Source organism: Typopeltis vanoorti, chromosome 18 (assembly GCF_054136105.1).
Source record: "Typopeltis vanoorti isolate ZY-2024b chromosome 18, IOZ_Tvanoo_1.0, whole genome shotgun sequence".
NCBI classification, from domain to species: domain Eukaryota; kingdom Metazoa; phylum Arthropoda; class Arachnida; order Uropygi; family Thelyphonidae; genus Typopeltis; species Typopeltis vanoorti.
In genome coordinates this window covers 53,254,347-53,277,876 of record NC_143566.1, presented here as the reverse complement: position 1 = coordinate 53,277,876, position 23,530 = coordinate 53,254,347, and the positions used below count along the sequence as shown (strand labels likewise).

Below are 23,530 nucleotides of genomic sequence, written 5' to 3'. Positions count from 1 at the left end.
TGCTTTTTCAATTATTTGTCTGATGTCAGATGTATGATCTCTAGTCCCTCGACCTTTTCTGAATCCTGCTTGTTCTTCTGGGATCTGATGGTCTATAAAACTTTGTAAACTCTCCTTAATAATGTGTAGTAAAATCTTGCTGGTATGCGAGATAAGGGCAATGATGCGGTAGTTTTCACAGTTGTTGTGATTGCCTTTATTAGATTGGGATAATAGTAGAATTGGTCCAGTCATTTGGCCATCTTCCAGATTTTGTTGCATAAATCATGTATCCAGTTGACTGCATTCTCTCCAAGGTTTTTAACATTTCAGCTGGTATTGAATCAGGACCTGGGGCTTTGTTTTTCCTTAATTTTTTGATTGCTTGTTCTACTTCACTTATGAGGATCTCTGGTTCTGTTTCCATGTTTTCCATAGCTCCTTCGTCTTCTTGTTGAATAGTTAAATCCTTGTAAAACTCAGTGCAATACTCTTTCCATCTTCTGGCTGTATTCATTTAAGATCTTGCCATTTTCCTCTGCAATTATATTAAGTTTTGGTTTGAATTTTTTGGATCCTTAACCTTCTTGAATAAATCTGCTATTTCATTAGAGTTGGAGTATCTTTCTATTTCTTTACAGATGTTTTGGATATAGCTATTTTTATCTTTTTGACAATATTTCTTAATAGCTTTATTCAGGTTCAGGTAATTTGGGTTTTGCTAATTTGTTATTTTAATTTGTTTCCTTTTTTTTAAATTAGTTCTAGGGTTAATTTTGTAATCCATGGACTAATATTCTTCTTTTTTATTGGGATGTGTTTGGCTGCAGATTTTGCAATGGTTTGTTTTAGGTGTGTCAAATATGATTCAATGCTTTGTTCCTGAGGTGTGCTTTTTTGTTTCTTGAGCTCTGATTCAATGTTCATTGTAAATTTGTTGTCCATTTGTGAAAAGTCATATCTTTTGTTGCTGTTATTCTTATTTGCTTTCAGATGGATCTTTAAATTAGAGATTAATAATTGATGGTCTGATCTACAATATGCTCCTGGCAGTGTTTTGGTGTTATTGATTGATGTCCTACATTATCTGTCAATTAAAATGTAGTCAATTTGATTCTTATATCGATTCCCAGATGCTACCCGTGTGTATAGTCTCCTCTTGTGCTGTTTGTACATTGTGTTAGTGATTGCTAATTCCCTTTCAGTGTAGAACTCCAACGGTTTTTCTCCTCGTTCATTTCTAATTCCCAATGAACAGAGGAGTGAACAGTAGGTTCTTTGCATGGAGAGGTGTTGGTGAGATCATCTTTCACTAACTTACTTATGTACTATAACAAGGTGACAAATACCCAGGACAGGGAATATGCGTATACAGTGGTGTACTTAAATTTTGGAAAGGCTTTTGATAGACTGCCACACAACAAGCTCTTAAATAAATTGAAAGAGATGGTACTGGATAACAGACTTCTGAGTTGGATCAGTGACCAGCTGTTGGATAGGTATCAGAAAGTTGTATATGGGGGTGCAGTATCCCGAAAGAAAAAGATCACTAGCAGTGTGCCACAGGGGTCAGTTTTGGGGCCATTGTTGTTGAATTTTTATGTTAATGATATTGGGTTGGGTTTAACTAGTGATATATAGCTATTTAAGATGATTCAAAGCTGGGAGAGCAATGCAGAGTCAAGCTGATGTTATGGTCTTACAAGAGGGCTTGAATAGATTGCACGAATGGGCAGATAAGTGCAACTATCACGTCAGTGTTGCAAAGTGTAATGTTTTGAGATTTGGTAAGCAACAATGGGATGCAAAGTATACATTTGTTGAAGAAACTTTAAAGGAAGTAGAGGAGATGAGAGAGAGATCTGGGAGTGACGATGGACAAGGACCTGAAACTCAGGGGCCGCATTGCACAAGTTATGAAGACATCACATCGGATAATGGCAATGATGCAGAGGACCCTGACATGCAGAAATAGAGAGGTTATAATTCCATTGTATAAGGCCTTGATCCAGCCTCATATGGATTATAGATTTGTGCCTAGATTTGGTTGCCTGGTTTTCATGGTGACAAGGATAGAGCCTAGAGAGGATTCACAAAGGTGGTCAGTGGTCTTTGGAATGTGGCGTATGAGGACAGATTAAGAGAATGTAAGTTGAAGAGCCTTGTGAATAGTAGAAAGGGGGGGGAAGAATATGATTGAGCCATATAAGCTAGTCAGGGGTTGGTACATTACTACATAACTGCATCTTCAATTAAACAATCATTCAATTTTCTGGCAAGTAAATCGATTTCCTTTTTTGGTGATATAATTGATGGACTACTGGATATTTATTTACCATCTTAACTTATTTTTTCTGTCTCACTTATCAGGGTGTTAAACTAAAGGGTCCTTGGTGGGAGGAGTCATTTGCACCATCAATATCACTTCTCATAATATTTCTCATTTAGGGGTCAGGTGTGATTACTTGTAATATTAGTAACTATCGTTTTGCTATTACATTTGGTATTTAATACTACATATGAAACTTTGTTTTCATGAAAGGTATTCACTTGAATAATTACTTAGGACCCATAGTTGTGTTGTTTTACTGTTGATGAAAATGCTATAAAATAAGCCACTAATTTTTATCCTTTTGATCTGAAGCAAACTCAGGATCATTCAGACTGATCTGAACATACTGACTCATATCATGGAATAGATCTAATCAGAAAATATTGGTTTTGCTAAGTTTCTGCCATTCTCCTAATAATCTTCCCTTATCTGTGATAGGCTTAATAGCCTGTCACAACAAAGTAAACATGGCTTACTAAAACTAATTAATGCTATAACAAGGTATCTAATCCCATCTATACAGTCTGCTGTGTCTGTCTATTGCATGACTTTTTTGACTAGTTTATCTCCACTGTGAGATGAACAACCTGAGTTTCCATGTGGAGGAAGAAAAGCTGATATCCTCCTCCCCACATGTTTCCTCAAATGAATGTCTTTTTAATCCAAAATCACTAAATGAAAAATTTACTCCAGTAGACGATTGAGGCACACACAGTCCACTGTCTCAATACATGTGATTCTGATCATCCTTTTCTATACCAAACTGTGCAAGAAAATCAGAGAACTGAAAAGGATCAGAACAGAAATGTAATTTCAAAAGACCAAGATTTTTATACAGCTGGCCTTAGTTTAATTTAAAAAAATGTTCAAACCCCTCTTCTTCTCTTTCTGAAATTTGTTATTAGTAATTTTTATAGATGTTTATTTCAAAACAAAATTTCTAGTATAATCTCTGTGTTTATTTTTTCAGTTTCACTTATCATACGGTGACTGGACTGAATCCCAGCAAGGACTATGAGTTTAGAATATATGCTGAAAATGTATTTGGTAGGAGTAATCCAAGTGAACCAACACAGATGATTACAACAAGACGTATGTGTTACTTCTCAGTTTCAAATTACTTGCATATTTAACTAAGAAGAAAAGCCAAACGGCTATTTTTTCTGGCGAGGTTGGTATAAGTTAAGGAGATAAAAATCCCTTATTGTTATCCAAGCGTAAGTGGTCACTTACGCTTGGATACGCTGACAGTTCGTCGGCATGAAACGTTACAGATCGTAGTGTTCGATCTTAGTTTCGCTTACTGGCTGAATAACAATAAGGGATTTTTATCTCCTTAACTTATACTTGCATATTTGTCATTTTTTATATATTTAGGTGTCTGTTATTATTATTAAAAAACCTTACATTATTATTATTATTACGTAACACCTCCAGGGAATCCAAAGACTAATTGATGGAGGGCACCTGCTCAACAACTCTCTGTCTCCATCAATGCCAACTTCTGCCGATCACCACTAACTAGTGTTTTCACAGACAATCAAAAGTATCCATGTCCACGGCGGGATTTGAACCTGCAGCCTTCTGGCTGGAAGCGGATACACTAACCACTTGGCCAACCAGGATGGCATATTAACTCTTTATTAATTATATTAACTATATATAAAAAAAATTCAGGCTGTAATAGCAAATACAATGAAACTCCATTCTACATCCATGATTTATGTTCTTATTGAAAGTATACATATTTTTGTATGATTCCATCTATATGTGTGAATAACAGCAATGAGTTCCCGGACAATTCATTGAGAGGAAAATTTACCGCAGGGAAAAATTCATCGAGAGGAAAATTTATCACAAGGAAAATTCACTGAAAGCGTCATTCGCTAGAAATTTGAAGTCATTTTGGTTTAACATGTGTTATGTAAAGGTGTGTGATATTTGATAATAAATTGTATCTGAGTGATACCACAAACTCCGATGTCAGTATAGTATTGGTTTAGTTTTTTTTTTATTTGTTTCTTTTTTTTTTTCAATAATTTCTAGATTGTATCTAAAAATAAATAAACCATCATGTATTATGTTTGTAGTGTTTTTTTTTTTTTTAAAGCTTTATCGCATTTCAGCACATACTAGTAATGAATGTATCGCACGGATACATGCGACCTAAGCTGCAATTTTTTGATCGCAACTTCTGCAGGGTTAAAGAAGGTACTGATGTACTTATCCATAGTTCAAATACCATACTTACTCGAATATAACTCGTACCACGCCTGATTTTACTTTTCGAAAAAAGAAATTAAAAGGTTTCGCATAAGTAGTTGTTAAGATCTTGGAGAAAGTAGTGAGGGACCGTATACAGCATTGGGCAGATGAGGATAATGTAATCTGTGAGAATCAACTTGGATTTGTGAAAGGATGCTCTTGTTTTAGCAATATGCTAGCCTTTTATAATAAAGTTACAAGAACATTAGATGAGGAAAAGGTATATACTGCAATTTTCTTAGACTTGGCGAAGGCATTTGACAGGGTGCCACATGATAAGCTGATATTTAAGTTGCAGCACATGGGTCTGGATGTCAGATTGGTCAACGGGATTCAGGATTGGCTGTCTGATAGGTATCAGAGAGTTGTGTATGGTGGAGCAGTTTCCAGGAGGCAGAGGGTTACAAGTGGGGTCCCACAGGGTTCAGTACTAGGACCTATATTGTTTAACCTTTATATCAATGGCATAGCCAGTGGATTGCAGGGGGATATTCAGTTGTTTGCGGATGATGCGAAGCTGGGAAGGATTATTAGTAATAGTGCAGATGTGGTAGCCCTGCAAGAGGATTTAAATAAGCTAGACAGATGGGCAAATGAATGGGGGTCAGTTTAATGCAGCAAAATGTAAGGTCTTGAGGTTTGGAAAACATCGATGGGATGCTGTATACTCTATGGGAGGAGTTATACTGGAGGAAGTAGGGGAAACAAGAGATCTGGCGTTGATGATTGATAGAAACCTGAAGTTTAGGGGACATATTGCAAAGGTGGTGAAGGTAACACAGAGGATTGCTGCTATTATGAGAAGGACACTGACCTGCAGAGATAAGAGGGTTATCATTCCGTTGTATAAGTCTCTGATCAGACCACACTTGGACTATTGTTCTCAGATTTGGTCCCCAGGATTTGAAGGGGATAAATTAACTGTGGAAAGGATACAAAGACGGATGGCAAAGATGGTTTCAGGACTGCACAAGGATAGTTATGAGGATCGGCTGAGAGAATGTGGACTGCAGAGTTTGGTGGATAGAAGAAGTAGAGGTGATATGATTGAGACTTTTAAACTGTTGAGAGGTGGTTACAGGGTTGACACTTTGGAGTTCTTTCGCTTGGTTGAACAGCAGGAAGGAGTGATGACAAGAGGCCATCCCTGGAAGTTACGAAAGGAAACTGTGAGCAAGAGGGTAAGGAGTGGTTTCTTTGTGTGGAGGGTAGTTGAGCCGTGGAATGCATTGCCTGATGGAGTGGTGGGAGCGAGAACGGTCAGTGAGTTTAAAGAGTGGTATGATAGACTTTGTGTTTCTCAAGGGGGGGGGGACCTCCCCTCGATGAGTCTTGACAGACTTTATGTCTTAGGAAGGACCTCCCTCGATGAGTCTTTTGACTCCTTGGAGGCCTGAATAATAATAATAATAATACCTAGCACATGAAAAAAAGCTTCAACGCGTGCACATTGGAGCGATAGTAACTGCTCCTGCGGTAATCAACACACCCTCCCCAATAGCCACTATAGTGCAGAGGCAAGATAAACAATAACTTTCATTATGTCAGTGAATAAGGTATGAGCAGTCTGTGTAATATATTTCTCAACAAATAGAGTAATCAACTTGGATAAAAACGACACTAATGAATGAATCACATGTCCCCTCAATATAATAACTATGCTGCATTGACTCAAGCAAAACCATATGGCAAACACAGTACCTAACTAAAAACTATTGTTATTAATTAGATGTGTGTGAGTTAGCAAAGCAGCAGTGAAATTCAACCAAAACGTGTGAAAATTCGTAAATGTATTAAAACTAGAAATATATATATATATGTAGTGAATGTTGTTATGGCAGTTTCACATATGGAATTCGGTTGAAGAGAGTTAGCATTTCAACTCAACTGGCTGCTTGCTTTTATCTTTTGATCGCACGATTTTTTGTTAATATCGTGCCAATCATATGCACTCCTGTCATTGCTGTCTGTTTCATGTTAGGCTTGATTACCGTAAAGGGAAAAAAGTCACAAAATAGAAAAAATTCCAGGGCCGGGACCCAGAGAGCCCTGAATTTAACCACTGGTTCCCATTCTGGTAATCAACAGAGTATAAAAGCTGCTGTTTCACTACTATGTTGGAGCTGCTACTGTGAATACATTCCTGTTTAGATATTTGAAAGTGAAGTTCTGCACTGGAACTTTCAAATTAAAGTTTTACATCACGTGTTCTCAGAAGTCCAAACCCCGACATTTTTTTTCTTTTGGTAAGTCTTTAAAATTTCAAAGTTTAAGAACCAATGTATAAATTAATAATAACAATTATTGCACGATGCCTCTGGAATCTATTTTAAGTGAGAAGATAAAGCGTAAATTGATCGATAATGGTCATTTATTTATAAAAGACAAAGAAAATGAAGAAAAGATTTTTTGGAAATGTGATCAGCTTCAAAAATGCATTGAGTGTATTCATACAGTTGGCAACAATGTTATCAAACGAATTAACCAACATAATCATGCTGGTAACATGGCATGGTTTGAAGCAGCGAAACTACTTAATGAGATTAAAGATCGAGCCCATACAACTAACGCTGGGACTCGTTGAATTATCACGGAAGCATACACAAAAATATCTCCTGCCATCATCGGCCAAATGCCGAGCAATGTGTCTGTAAAGAAGTTATTCGAAGAACCTGAAATCAAGCAGGACAGGTACCACCAAATCCAAATTTGTTAAGTAATTTAATTATTCCGCCTATATATAAAATCACCTATGGAAATGAAGAGTTCCTTTTGCATGACAGCAACGACAGCTGCAACAGATTGCCGATATTTTCTATTAAATGAAAGCTACGGTTATTGTCGAAATCGACAACATGGTACACAGATGGTACTTTTAAAACTACTCCAAATCTTTTTGAGCAGCTGTACACAATGCTTGGCATTATAAACGATAACGTAATTCCTGCTGATTCCGAATTGTCAATAAAAATGTGCATGATATCGGCAATTGCTTTTGTGCCAACTACAAATGTACGTGCTTTTGGAGTGTTATGTGAAAATAATGACTATCCTGCTGAAGCTCAGCCTGTTTTGCACTATGTAGAAGACACCTGGATTGGCAAACCCAATCGTCGATCACTTCGTTGTTCACCTCGCTTTCTCCGTGCCTTATGGAATTTTTACCATGCTGCTCTGGAAGGATTACCAAAGGCGAACAACTCATGCGAACGGTGGCATCATGCGTTCAGCGAACTACTTGGTGCTTCTCATCCGACCATATGAAAGTTTCTAAAAATTTTTAAGGATGAGCAACATTTCAATGAGGGGAAAATAGAGCAACATATAGCTGGCACCCAACCTCTTCCTGGTAAGAAATGCTATCGAGATACTTCAAAAAGACTTCAGCTCATCATTAGTGATTATGAAAATCGTGAAACTCTTCATTACTTAAGAGGAGTTGCCCATATTTTTTTATTTTGAAAACTTTGTGACTATGCATTCACCTTTTTTGTTTCATTTTTTTTTCCATACTGCATTCACCTTTTTTTGTTTCATTTTTTTTTTTCCATACTGCTCAATTTTGAATAGTATGAAATAAAAAGTTCCTTTTCATGATCATCAAAACAGTCCTTTTCAGGACTACAAATATTGCCTACAAGAGATGCTTGATTGTACTGATTCCAGTTCCTCTTGAAGATAAATTTTTAAGTTGTTTTAATAACAACAGAATAATAATTGCTCCTTCAAAGTGGCTAATAGTACAATTTTGAAGGAATAAAATAAAAACAGAACATCACAACATTCATGCCTTCTAGGTGCACAACACTTGTTTTAGCAGATAATAAACACTTCAAATAATTTTAATTTTCACTAATAGATTTCATGTTATCTTTTCATGTATAACATAGTTTTATGGTGTTCTTTTACCCCCTAAAAATAAGTCTCAATTATTACAACTACTGATTGTTGTCAGAAATCGGACAACAATCAGCAGTTAGTTGGAAATAGCTATTCTTACTAAATATTCTTAAATATTGTGCTTTTTCTCCCTCACCATCCTATCCCAGTTCTTTAACAATTAATATTCCATCTACAGAGCCTCTAGTAAGAAAGAATATGAATAACTTTATATGTAAATTTTAAAAAAATTTTTTTCACATATATCCGCGATTAATTTTCCCCACGATTAAATTTTTAGCAATGAAGTTTTCCTCGTGATGAATTTTTCCTCTTGATGAATTGTCGGCGATCAATTTTCCCATGATGAACTGTCAGGACACAATAACAATGTGAAATTTTGTTCGATTTTACATTTCTGAAGCTTCACATTTTCTCTAAATTTCTCCTTCGATTGTTTTAGTTCTGACTTAAATTACTCAGTTTTATTATTACTATTATTAGCATTCAGAACCTCCATGGAGTCATTGCAGGAGACAGTCTTAAACAACAAGTCTGCCATACTATTCCTTAAACCTGAAGGTAAACCTGGAAGAACGTGGCGGTAGATTTGAGCTGTGCTAAAAAAAGTATTCTTAATCAGTGTATAGTGTGACTTCTGTTGTGAATTCTGCTACATTTTTTTCAGTAATACAAGTGTCTTCAGGGGTGCTGCTTTTGAAGTTTAATTGTGGTTTATATTTTGTTATTTATGGTTACTGAGAAGGCGAGGTCAAAGTCAAACTCATCTGCAGTGGAAGAGAAGAAGAAGATAAGTTTTTGTTGTTTAGTATAGTTAAATACAGTTTATACTTATAGTATCACATAAGTAAATTAACTTATGGTAGAGCGTATAACATAGTATAGTAGAGTGTTTAGTTGTAGTTCCTCAGCACTATTTGAATGATGGCGGCAGCATCAGCTCCAATGGTAAATGGCATGTCACCAAGTCACTCCTCTCCCATTTAAGGAATACATTTTGCTTAACATACTACAGAGTTTTGTGGCATGCTGTTTTTGTGGTATGTATGCATCCCAGCAGTTGCATATGTGGCGGGTGAGAGAAGGGGGAGTACATATTTGCCAAAATGTAGGCCATGGGAAGAACTTATTAGTGAGTTAGAGATTACAATATCTGACCTCGGTTATTTTAATCTCTTGCATCAGGGGCAGGAGAATCTCAACCTAGAGAGATGAGTACTATGATAGAGTGTGAGAATACATGAGCTGGAGGAGGTGGAATGTCTCGGAATGAGATGAGAAGTGTGAATGGTAAGATTTGCCAAATGGAAGAGATGAATGCAAGGCGAATCAGAGCAGAAGTGAGAGAGAGTTATGGGAATGATAGAAGAGGAGAGAATGAAAACAGTAGGAGAGGGGGAAATGACAAGAATGTGAGGGAGTGCTGAAACCTGGGATAGAGTGATGCCAGGTAAGTAGGGGAGAACACAGTGTTAGAGGAGAGAGAGATTCATTGATTGCTTACATGTACGTGAGCAATCAATGAACAGAGTGGTAAGAGGTGTGATGTATGAAGACTCGATAATCCATGGTGTGCAAGATAGGGTGATAGAGGAGTGTTTTCCTGGAGGAACGATAGAAACTGTGGCTATGGCAATTAAGCAGGGCAAAAGGGTGGATGAGATAATTGTGATGGTGGGCACGAGTGACTTGAGAGGCAAGGTAAATTGGGTGATGAGAAATCTGAGATTCATGCTTGAGGTTGTACAAAAAAAACACAGAGAAGAAAGATGGTGTGTGTGTGTGTGTGTGTGTGTGTGTTGTTGCCCAGATATGATAATGATGAGCTAAGCAGAAGAGCAGTAATAATGAATAGCATAATGACAAGAATGTATCAAAAGAGAGGAATGGAATACATGGATGCTTGGAGGGCATTTGAAGACAGAAGGGAAATATATGCGAGAGACCGCTTGCATTTGAATGAGGAAGGACGTAGACATCTGAGGATTTTGCTGTTTTCTTAATGAGTCAGTGTGTCAATGTAGAGAAATTAGAATTCCCAGGATGGATGGTACCAGGGGTGAAATGCTGGTGAAATGCTGATTTGTCTTTGGTTCATGCGATCTTTTGTTAATATCGCACCAATCATATGCAGTTCTTCACTGTTCTATGCATCTCAAGTCTTGTAAATTATTGGTAACTTTTACTTGAAATAATGGGAAAGAAGACGACTTCCACAATGCACACAAAGAAACTGTTCTCGATGCCAAAAGTAGTGATAGCTAGTAGGAGCTTCTTGATAAGTTGCACCATTTTTGGTTTTTTTCTGTAAACTTTAGTTTCCGAAAACCCCAGCATATATTGCACAACACAATTTTTTAGCTTTAATTTTGGGAAAAAAGTTAGAGTTATATTCAAGTAAATACAGTATTTTTTTTAGTTTTCAAATTCTTATTATTATTATTGTTCCGGGAAACTCCAAGGAGTCGACAGACTCATCGAGGGAGGCCCTAACATCCTGTCTGGAACAACTATTCAACATTCACACAGTATCTATCATATCTTGCCTTGAACTCATTCACGGTAGTAACACCCACAACAGACTCTGGAAGCTTATTCCATTCATTCACCACTCTCCAAGTAAAAAACCTAGCTCTAACACCCTTGTCAACCACGCTCTTGCCCAGCTTCCATGCATGGCCCCTAGTCCTCCCACCACCAGTCATATTTTCAAAAATATCTTCTGGATCAATCCTATAAAAACCCTTCAGTAATTTGAATGTCTCAATCATATCACCCCTCCTTCGCCTATCGTCCAATTTCTGCAACCCACAAATCCTCAACCTATTCTCATAAGGTTCATTCCACAGACCTGCTATCATCTTGGTCACTCATCTCTGGACCCTCTCCACTTCCTCCCCATCACGAAGAAACCCTGGTGCCCATAACTGGGCACAGAAGTCCAGATGGGATCTTATCAAGGCTCGATACAGAGGAACAACAACTTGTTTGTCTCTGCATGTTAAAGTATTTTTCATAAGCCAAGTGATTTGGTGAGCTGTTTTAGTCACTTTTGCAAAGTGCCCGCTAAACTTCAACTCCCTATCCACCAGCACTCCCAAATCCATGGCCTCGTCAATCTCCTGGAGTACATTCCCACCAATGTAGTAAACTGCTGCTAATCTTTGCACCCCAAAATGCATAGCCTTACATTTTGCCACATTAAATTGACATCCATTTTTCCTAGCCCAGTCCTCCAAACTATCCAAATCATCCTGTAAAATTTTGACATCCTGTGCAATCACAATTGCTCTACCCAACTTTGCATCATCAGCAAACAAGTGAATACTTCCTCTCAAATCCTTTCCAATATCATTGATGAACAAATTGAAAAGCAGTGGTCCAAGAACAGAGCCCTGCGGCACTCCACTAGTCACAAGACGTCTTTTTGACTCCACTCCTGAATAAACCACTCTCTGGTATCTCTCCTGTCCATCTTACCAACCCTATATCTATTCCCATCTGCTCCAGTTTACTGATTAAGGTTCCATGTGGTATCCTGTCAAAGGCCTTGGAAAGGTCCAGTAGTATCACTGTAAACCCATTACCCCTATCCAGTTCAGCAGTCACTGTGTTATAAAACATGAGCAAGTTACTGAGGCATGATCAACCCTTCACAAAACCATGTTGTCCCCCATACAATATCCCATTTTCATCTATCCAATCCTGTATTCTTTTCTTGACTAATTTCTCTAAGACCTTGACAATAATTCCTGATATGCTAATCGATCGGTAATTTACAACAGCAGTCTTGGAACCACCTTTATGCAGTGGAACTATTTTCCCCTCCTTCCTCCCGCTCGGGACTAACCCAGACCCGAGACTCAAATTAAACAAAATGGTCAAGGGTACTGACGATTCTTTAGCTGCTTCTCGTACTACACGAGCTGGTATACCATCCAATCCCACAGATGTATTGACATTGAGGTTATGCAATAGACTACTCACCTCCACTTCATTCACCACAATTCCCATATAATCTACTGGTTTATTTGTTTCTGCAATGTCACCACCTGGATGATATATTCTTGCAAAGTGCTCACTCAGTAACTCAGCTATCTCAACTGATTCAGTTACCTCCCTACCATCGGCATTCTTTAAAATCATTCTGCCATGTACATTTTTCCTTTTACTTGCTACATATCTAAAAAACTGTTTAGGATTCTCTTTAGCCTGCATGGCCAATGTTCTTTCGTAATCCTTTTTTGCTTTTCTTACCACACTCGTCACCCTTCTGGCCTGCGCTTTATACTGTTCATGTGCCTGCCGGTCACCTTTCTCCTTAAATTCCCTCCATAGTTGTTTCTTTTTTTTGCAGCTCAAGCTTAATGGTGTTATTCATCCATTTAACCCCTACTTGATTTATTATTCTGACTCTAGGTATACAGTCAGCCATTTTTTCATGCAAGCACTTCTTAACTACCTCCCATGCACTATCAACTTCTAGTCCTTGCCGTTGTACATGCCATGGCACTGAGCCAATCAAACTCCTAAGCTTGTCATACTTTCCAGCCCGATAATTCCACATGTACCCTGTCTTAATTGAAAATCCTACACCTTTAGCCACCTCCCAAGTCAAACCCTATAATCACTCTCACTGATTAGTGGCAATGTGGTCATATTTGTTACAGCCAAATCCTCAGATGTAATTACTAGGTCAAGCACTCTCTGACCCCTAGTATTTTCCATTACATGCTGTCACAGATAGTTATCCCTTAATAACCGCATAAAATCCAATTCCTTCCTCCCGTGTGTCCTCTCCTCGCTCCAATCAATGTGACCATAGTTGAAATCTCCCATAATAATCACCCTCCTTCCACTCATTTCTTCTATTTGCTTGTGCATACTGTCACCACCATCTTTTCCATCACCTGGTCTATAGCAGCAACCAATTGTATATTTAGTTCTGCTAGCCACAATCTCACACCAAATGGCCTCAAATGTGCTCTTTTCTCTATCTTGCAATTCAACTTCTATTCTCCTTGGCTGTAGCTCATCAGCTATCATTAACAATACTCCTCCCCCCATTTTATTCTCTCTGTCATTCCTGAACACACTATACCCATCACATTCAATCCCACTAGCTATATCATCTACAGTCAGCCATGTTTCACTAATACCAATAACCTGTGGTCTGGAAGTGCCAACCATGGCCAAAAACTCTTCCTTCTTGTTCCTAATACTCCTAGTATTAGTGTACATGAATTTAAGACCCCCATTAGCCCCAACCCTACCTTGATGCCTTATATTAACTATCCCACTCTGGTTTGTTGTCCTTATTTGCTCTAGCATATTATATTCATCCTTACATTCAATTGCCTCCGTAAGGACTGTATATCTACTCCCCCCCCCCTTAACATATGAATCATTGGTTAAAGATTGGATTTATAAAACCCCCAAAAGAGAGCAATATAGCAAATACACGTAGCTTAATCAACAAGAAAACGTTGATATTAAATCTGAATCAAATGAAATTGATAAGAGTGTGTCATCTGACATCTCTAGAGAACCAACTAGGAAGAGAATGAAAACTCTTCATAAGTATGATATGAAATACTTGAAATGTGGATTTTCATGAATGGGAAATGAAGAGGAACCTATTCGAAATTTTAGTCTATTAAAAATAAATCATTTTTTGTTTACATGAACATATAAATTCAAATAAAATAGATTTTAAATTAATTCATTCATTTTTAATTAATTAATTTATCTTTTAATTAATTAATTAGGTGGTACTTGGTAATTATGAAAATTTAAGAAGGGGTACTGGATATCTGAAGTTTGAGAAACACTGCATTATACTAATGCCAGGAGTATCTGGAATAAAGGGGAAAAATTGCTGGCGCTGATCGCATCAGCCTGGCCAAAGATTATGGGGATCTCTGAGACGTGGTTGACTGAAAATGATATAATAACAGGAACAGAAGTAGCAGAGTACAACATATTTTGGCAGGATAGCAAGATAGAACACGTTGGTGGATTACTGCTTATGATAAGTGATGACTTAGGTTCTGTAAAAGTGGAGGCTTTGGAAAGTAGTGACACTAATGCTTATGAACGCATGTGATGTGAGGTAGAGGTGGGCAAGACAGGATGTTTAGTGGGGTGTTGCTACAAGCCAAGGAGCAGGAGATGTTTAGGCAATTGTGTTTGGCAAGTGCAAGAAGAATAATTCTTATGGGGGATTTTGACTACAGCAGTATAAATTGGGAAGAGGAAAATGCATGCAGTAATAAGGGAATGGAATTTCTAGCATTCTTCAGGGACAAATGTCTTAGGCAACATGTAATAGAGGGAACAATAGAATCAAGATGTTGAATTAAATTTTAATGGTATTGATGCGAACACAGATTGGTAAGAAAATAACTCTTTATTAACTTAAAAGTAATAAATAGTTATTTTCTTAACAATCTGTGTTCCCATCAATATCGTTAAAATTCAATTCAACATGTGTGACAAACACATAAGCCTTTCCACACGGTTAAATAGAATCAACAGTTTTGGATTTGGTCATAGCATCAAAAGAGGTGATAATAACTGAGATGACATCTCCCCCCCCCCTCGTTTTGACATGGAAGATGAATAGACATGTGGCAGTATCAAAGAAATGGAACGTATGTTGAATTATAAGGCAGGCAATTATAATAGTATTAGATATCAACTTGGGGCAGTTCCATGCAGGGCAGAATTGGAAGGCCAGGATATTATTAGTGCTTCGGAAATGGTGAAGGAATATTTGGTAGCAGCAATAGTAAGCTGTATTCCACGAGTGAAGAAGTGGACATGATTTGGTGTAAAGTGGATGACAAACAATATCATACAGGAAATGCCAGTGAAAAAGAGATTATGGAAGAGATATAAGGAGAGAAGAGGAGAGAAGATTCATGAAGAATATAAGACTCTGGCCAGGAGAGTGACTAGTATGGAGAAAAAGGCAAAAACTGGAATATGAGAAGAGATTGGCCCTAAGATCCAAAGAAAATCCTAGGGAATTTTTTAGCTATGTGGCCAGTAGGAGGAGAAATGATTGTGAAAGAGTGAGATTGTGGGATAAAAATGGGAATACCTCATGGGAGGTTGCACACTCGATTGGAAGAGCTCTACTGGAGGAAGTAGGGGAGACAAGAGATCTGGGGGTGATGATCGATAGAAACCTGAAATTCAGGGAACATATTGCAAAGGTGGAGGAGGTAATCCAGAGGATTTGGTGCAATACTGAGTAGGACGCTGACTTGCAGAGATAAAAGAGTTATTGTTTGATTGTATAAGACCCTGATCAGACCACACCTAGACTATTGTTCTTAAATTTGGTCCCCAGGATTTGAAAGGGATAAATTAACTGTGGAAAGGGTACAGAGGCAGATAACAAAGATGGTTTCAGGACTGTACAATGTTAGTTATGCAGATCAGCTGAGTGAATGTGGACTGAAGAGTTTGGTAGATAGAAGAAAGAGAAGTGATATGATTGAGACTTTTAAACTGCTGAGTTACAGGGTTGACACTGTGGAGTTCTTTCGCTTTGTGGATCAGTGGGAAGGAGTGATGACAATGGGCCATCCCTGGAAGTTACGAAAGAAAGCTGTGAGAAAGAGGAAGAGGAATGGTTTCTTTGCGTGGAGGGTTGTTGAACCATGGAATGCATTGCATGATAGAGTGGTGAGAGCAAGAACAATCAATGAGTAGTATGATAGAGTTTCCTAGGAAGGACCTCCCACAATGAGTCTTTTGACTTCATGGAGGCCTGAATAATAATAATAATAAAGAGCCTGTTCACTGCTGCACTTTCACTGCCATACCCTCCATGTAAAGAAACAAAAAAAAAAAAAAAAAAAAAAAAGACTTCTTACTCTCTTATGTGCTACCTCTTTTCACAACTTCCAAGCATGGCCCATTGTTCTTATTTCTTCCCCTTTTTCATCAGTGTCACTCCTGTAAATACCTCTCAAAACTTCAGTTATATTAACTATCTACCAAATTCTTACATATTAAATATCCTTAGCCTGTCCTCATAAACAGCATTGCATAATCGTGCTATCATGTTTATTATCTTTACCTCCATATCCTTTCCAAGGTTAATTCATCCCTCTTTAAATCCCAGAAATCAAATACAATCACAATATTCCAAATGTGGTCTATCATGGACTTATGAAATGTAATCACTACTTTTTATCTTTGATAGTCTTATAGTTAGATTGCAGCACTCCTTTCAGTTACCTTCACCATTTTTTAATAATGAATCGTAAATTTCAAATTTCTATTTAAATCAGCTATAAGAAGATTTCAAATAGTAAGTAACCACTTTTTAGTTCTGAACAGGATAAAAATGAACATTGTACTAAAACAGATAGGGTATGAGAAAGTATGTGTATGAGGTGTGACAATTTAATTCTCGGAATGCACCTGTAAACGAAACTTACATTTGGAACTATACATTAGTAGCTCCTGTTGCCTTTGAAGTAGTCTCCTTTTGCATTTATTATTATTATTATTCAGGCCTCCATGGAGTCAAAAGACTCATTGCAGGAGGTCCTTCCTAGGAAACACAAAGTCTATCATACCATTCCTTGAACTCATTGACTGTTCTTTCTCTCACCACTCTATCAGGCAATGCATTCCATGGTTCAACCACCACTGTGTTCACATGTTTGGAAACAGGCCTGGAACTCTTTTTTCCAGAATAGTCTCGAGTTCCTTTATCACATTATGCAGAATATCTGCAGTGTCATAAAATCTTCTTCCTTTTAGCACAGTCTTTAATTTTGGAAACAGCTAGAAATCACAGGGAGCTGAATCAGGTGAATAAGCAAGATGACCTAATTTGGTAACTGATTTTTTGGCCAGAAACTCTCTCAGGCACTATGGGTTGTGCATTGTCGTAATTTCTTTCGAAATCTTTCCCATGCCCAATTCTTCAGTTAAAATTACCTTAACTGTTTCTCCATTCATTTGCAATTCATAAGCCATTAATTTCACACTTTATCGTCTGTCAGCCCATACCAAATCTTGCACTCCGTTCACATTTGCGTCTGTCATTTTTTTTTTTTTTGGCTGCCAACTTCTGGGATTGCCATTCACATCTTCTCGCCCACCTTTGAATCCCTTATGCCACTCAAAGACACTTGACTTTTTCAGAGAATCCACACCATATGCCACTTTCAACAGCTCCAATGTTTCAGTAGCTGTTTTGCTGATTTTCATACAAAATTTGGAGTGGCGTGTTAACATCAAATTTTGTGTGAAAATCGGCAAAACTGCTACTGCATTTTATTATTATTATTATTATTATTAAACAAGACCTCATGGAGTCAAAGACTCATCTAGGAGGTCCTTTTATCTCACACACATCTCATCATACCGGGTCTTAAACACATTCAAACTCCTTGCAGACACCACACTCTCAGGCAAGGCATTCCAATCATTCACAACTCTGCACGAAAAAAACCTGCCTCTCACTCCCCTACTCACATCCTCTTTATACAGTTTCCAGGGATGACCTCTGGTTCTCCCCTGATCTCCCACTATTCGCTGTAGAACTTCTCCACCATTGATCCTATAGCAACCCCTTACCAACTTGTAGGTCTCTATCATATCTCCCCTCTTCCTTCTCTCCACTAGTCTCTGCAAATTACATCTTTTCAATCTTTCCTCATACTCGACATTCCAGAGGTCAGAAACTACCTTAGTCAGTCGCCTTTGGACCCTTTCCAACATCTCTTCATCCTTCTGAAAACCAGGTGACCAAATCTGGGCACAATAGTCCATGTGTGGCCTAATCAAAGCCTTATATAATGGAACAAGAATCTCCCTACTTCTACACATCAGTGTCCTCCTCATCATTCCCAGAAGTCTTTGTGTTGTCTTCACAATTTTGGCGATGTGACCCCTAAATTTTAGATCCTTATCCACTATCACTCCCAGATCTCTTATTTCCTCTACTTCCAACAATATATTCTTACCAAGCATAAATTCTGCATCCCATCTTTGTTTTCCAAATTTTAAAACCTTACATTTTGCAACATTGAACTCACATCCCCATTTGCTTGCCCAATCACTCAATTTATTCAAGTCTTCTTGCAAGGCCACAACATCTTCACTACTCTTTATGGTTCGTCCCAACTTTGCATCATCTGCAAACAACTGAATATCTCCATCCAAATCTTCGCCAATATCATTAATATACAAGTTAAATAGTAATGGCCCTAAAACAGATCCCTGAGGCACTCCACTAGTGACTTTCCTTTTCCTGGATATTGCACCCCCATACACAACTTGTTGATACCTATCAGATAGCCAGTCTCCAATCCAATGCACTAATCTAATATCCAACCCCATCTGCTCTAGTTTGACTGTCAACTTATCATGAGGCACTCTATCAAAAGCTTTTGCGAAATCCAAGTATATTACTGTGTATCCTTCTCCTCTGTCCAAGGAAGCAGTCACTTTATTGTAATAAGTAAGTAGATTACTAAAATACGACCTCCCTTTAGCAAATCCATGCTGTCCATCAAAGATTATACCATTGTTGTCAACCCAACTCTGGATTCTAGTTCTCACAAGCTTCTCCAACAACTTAACCACAACACCCGACACACAGATAGGCCTATAGTTTGATGCTTGAGTTTGATCACCTCCTTTATGAAGTGGCACAATCTTGCCCTCCTTCCACTCTTTAGGGACTTGACCAAGTGCAAGACTTGTATTAAAAAAAATATGTCAAGGCAGGTGTCAACTCTCTGGCACATTCCTTCAGAATACGCGGTGATATATTATCAAGTCCCACAGCCTTATTTACATCTAGTTTACTCAACTCCCCAAACACCTCTTGCTCACTTACAGTCAGTCTCTCCTCCCCATCATCAACTGCTCTTAATCTCTCCATGAAGTCACATTCACAAGATTGAAAGATCTTTATGAACTGCTCATTAAGTATCTCCACCACACATTCTGCAACAGCTGTCTTTATACCATTTCCTCCAATCAATGTCATCCTTCCATAATCATTCTTTCTTTTGCTGGCTACATATCGAAAGAACTCCCTAGGATTCTTTTTTAGCTTCATTAGCTAACTGCTGTTCATACCTCTCTTTAGCTACTCTCACCAACCAAGTCACTCTCCTTGCCTGGTCTTTGTAGAACTCATGAAATTGGTTACTTCCACTTCTCTTATGCTGCCTCCACAATGCCCTTTTTCTCTGTATTGCATGCTTAATCTCTTTATTCATCCATCTCACACCTAACTTATTTAACCTTCTCACCCGTGGTATACATTTAGACATTGCATCCACTAAATATTTTTTGAAAATCCCCCAAGCTGCATTGATCTCTTTTCCAGCTAACTCCTCATTCCATGCTACACCTGCAAGCTGTCTCCTGAGCTCTTCATAATCACCCCCCTTGTAGTTCCACATATACCCTTTTTTCACAGGGGTCCTTGCACTGCTGGCAACCACCCAAGTAATCACCTCATGGTCACTTTCACCAATTGGTGGATGATTTGATACCTCATTGATAATTACATCCTCCGATGAGATGACCAAATCCAAGACCCTTAATCCTCTTGTGCCCTCTGTTACATACTGTCTGAGGTAGTTATCCCTCAAAAACTCAAGAAACTCATTTTCTTTACTTCCAGTTGCTATCTCTTCATTCCAGTCTATATTGCCATAATTAAAATCAGCCATAATGATCACCCTTTTCTTATTTGCTTGGCTTATTTGACTATACATTTCACTATCACCACCATCCACATTACCAGGTCTATAACAACATCCCACCAAGTATTTGATTCTATTCACCTCTATCTCACACCATACTGCCTCAAAACCACTGGCCCCATTTCCCCCTTGCATCTCTACCTTGTATGGACATAACTCTTTCTCTATCATCAATAGCACTCCCCCTCCCTTTTTACCCCTTCTATCCTCACAAAATTTTACAAAATTTTATGTTAACACGCCACTCCAAATTTCAATTATACATTTTTACGTGAAAGTTTGCATGCAGATCTCTATTGTTTTCCATCATTCGTGAATATGGACCCAAGGTTTTTAAACTTCTCCACCTGCCTCATTGGGACTCCACTTACATTTAGAGTGCACTGGGATGGTTGTCTTGAGAGCACAAATGTTTCAGTTTTGGCCACACTGATCTTCATTCTGGCATCCGCACAAATAGCTACAAACCTATCCAGAGTCCACTGGAGATCATCTGTGGAAGAGCTAAGCAGAACTAGGTCATCTGCAAAAAGCAGACGTCCAATGCTACATCTTCCAATTCTGACACACTCACCGCCTTGGCTGTGCCTATCAATCCAGTCCATAAATATTATGAAAAGGAGGGGGTGACAGAATACACCCTTGGCAGAGACCAATGGAGACTGTGAAAGGTTGAGACTTTGTGCTGTTTACCCTGACACAAAACTCTGGGCATTCATACAGGGATTTGATGGCAGCTAATAGTTGGCCATCCACTCCATACTCCTGTACTACTTGCCAAAGCTTATCCCGAGGAACCCAAAACATGTGTAGACATTCTTGGCATATTCCCAAGATTTCTCAAAGACTTGCCTTAAAGTGAAGATTTGGTCAGTTGTACTTCTACCAGAACAAAAGCCACATTGTTCTTCCTGGAACTTTGACTCAACTATGCTCCTGCACCGTCTTTCCAAGCACTTAGCATACACTTTCCCAGGCAGGCTGAGCAGAGAGATGCCACAATAGTTACTGTAATCCTTCTGGTCTCCCTTCTTAAAGACTGGTATTATTATACCTGTCTGCCATTGCTTTGGTGCTCGCTCGCCCAGATATCCAAGCAGCCTGACACACTCGATCAGTCAGAGAACACTGTCTCGATTTAAGGCTTTTATCATTTCGGGCCGAATTTCATCATCGCCAGAAGCCTTGTCCGATTTTAGCGATTTTATTGCTAAATGGACCTCTTCTGCTCTGAGACTAGTTATTGCCCTAATCTGCACCTCTTGGATGTCCACAACTGCTGGGCCACCCGGGTTAAGAAGGCTCTCAAAGTATTCCCTCCATCTGTGGAGGATATCCTTCTCGGTTGTTAAAAGTGCACCATCAGAGGCCTTAATTGCCCTTGCTGTGCACGATTTCCTCCCTCGAAGGCAGCAGATGGTCTGCCAGAATACTTTGTTTGCATTTGCATAGGATGAGTCTAATCTTTCTCCAAAGGATTCCCAGGCCTTCTGTTTTGCTGTCTTTACTGCCTCAGCATACCGCAGACACATCTCAGGTGACCTGACTCTAAGCCATGTTAGGTAGGACTCCTTTTTTGCCTGGACAGTTTTTTGGACTTCTTGGTTCCACCAAGGTGTCCTTTTCTCACTGCCCATTGTCACGCCGAGCCGCTTTCTGCCATACCATGAGAGTGCAGAGGCTGTGACAGCTGTTCTGAACAGCTTCCACTCCTCCTCAACATCTGCAGTATGCTTGGGAATCTCTTTGAACCTGGAGGAAATGTAATCTGCAAAATTCTTCCTCACAGCCTCATTTTCAATGTCTCCCATTTCACGCAGTATAGCTGCTTAGGCCTACCAGCATTGATGGTAGCATCTGGTTTCTGAAGCCATAGAGTGCAGACAACAAGGTGGTGGTGGTCAGTTGACAGTTCTGCCCTTTTTCTCACACAAGCGTCCGACACTGAGGAAAATAGGTCTGCTAGACTATAAAGAAGTCAATCAGAGCCCTTTGTTCTAGTGTATCCCTGTACCAGGTATACTTATGGACTTCTCAGTGCTGGAAGAAGGTATTCATTATGGACAAGCTGTTAGTACAGCAGAAGTCCAATAATTTCCACCCATTCGCATTAAGGTCAGGGGTGCCGTTCCTCCCAACCACACCCCTCCATGTGCATTGTAGTCACCCATTGGCAGGACTGATTCCATGTCTGCCACCCTGTCAAAAGCAACATCCACTTCCTCTTGGAAGGCAGATTAGGTGCATAGGCTTGCACCACAGCCAGATCATGGTTTTTCATCTGAAGCCTTAACACACATACCCTTCCCCCCCCAATGGGATCCAGTCAGCAACACAGTCTGACAGCTGGGGGCTTGTGAGTATCCCCACACCCGCCTGAGCAGACATTGTCAGGCTCACACCAGAGTAGTAGCGCTTCCACCCCTTATCCAAGTCAACAGTTCCAGAGCCTCTCCTCTTGGTTGAAGAAAGCCCAACTAAGTCTAGCTGGTAGCACTTGGCTTCCTCAACCAGTTCCAACTCCTTCCCTGTCAGAGAGAAGATGTTCCAGTTGCCTAAAGCCATAGTCTGGTGCAATTGTCGTTGTCATTTCCGTCCTTTTGCAGAACCATTTCTTTGCGCTGCCCCTAAACACCTCCCCAAACGGGTAACGGGCCCACTGATGGAATTTCCTCTAGCAGAGTGCTGAGGAGTGATGTCGAAGGAAGACTGTAACATATTTTTCGAATGGGTCCCTCTGCCTAAAACCCGAACACGTCCCTTGGTAACCTGCGCAACGGACGATGCGGTATGAACATTTTTTGATGGCCTGATCATGTTACAGTGTTTGATAATGTCCTGTTAGCACAAAACGAAATGACACAGCAAAATAGGAAAGATTCCCCTCGAATACTCTAATAGCATTCGGGGGAAGGAGCAAGAAGAGAAGAAAGAAAGAAGCAAGGGAGGAAGAGGAGGGACCAGTCTACAGATAATATAACAGATGTATATTACATGAAGTAAGGCATGGTCCAGCATCAGGTACCTCGGGTTTGCCACACCCATACTCACTAAAGTGAGCCCCTGAGGAAGATGATATTGTTATTATTATTATTATTATTATTACCACACAGGCACCTCCATTGGATCTCAAGGCGCATTGTGTAAGATCCAAACTATCAGCACAATATCTATCATGCCTGTACTTGAAACCATTAACAGACAAAGCATTTACAACTGACTAAAGCAGCCCATTCCATTTGTTCACCACTCTCCAAGCAAAAAATCTAGTCCACACGCCCTTGCTAACCACACTCCTACC

At 39.1% G+C, this 23,530-nt stretch overlaps 1 protein-coding gene across 1 annotated transcript in view; it reads left to right on the top strand.

Annotated features, from left to right (window-relative positions):
• Window positions 1-23,530, top strand: part of LOC150096673 (twitchin-like) — a 2,440,784-nt gene that overhangs the window by 1,962,262 nt on the left and 454,992 nt on the right. Inside the window, exon 109 of the mRNA XM_090408679.1 lies at window positions 3,282-3,403. Coding sequence (XP_090264805.1) covers window positions 3,282-3,403 — 122 coding nt within the window. The remainder of the gene's footprint in view (window positions 1-3,281; window positions 3,404-23,530) is intronic.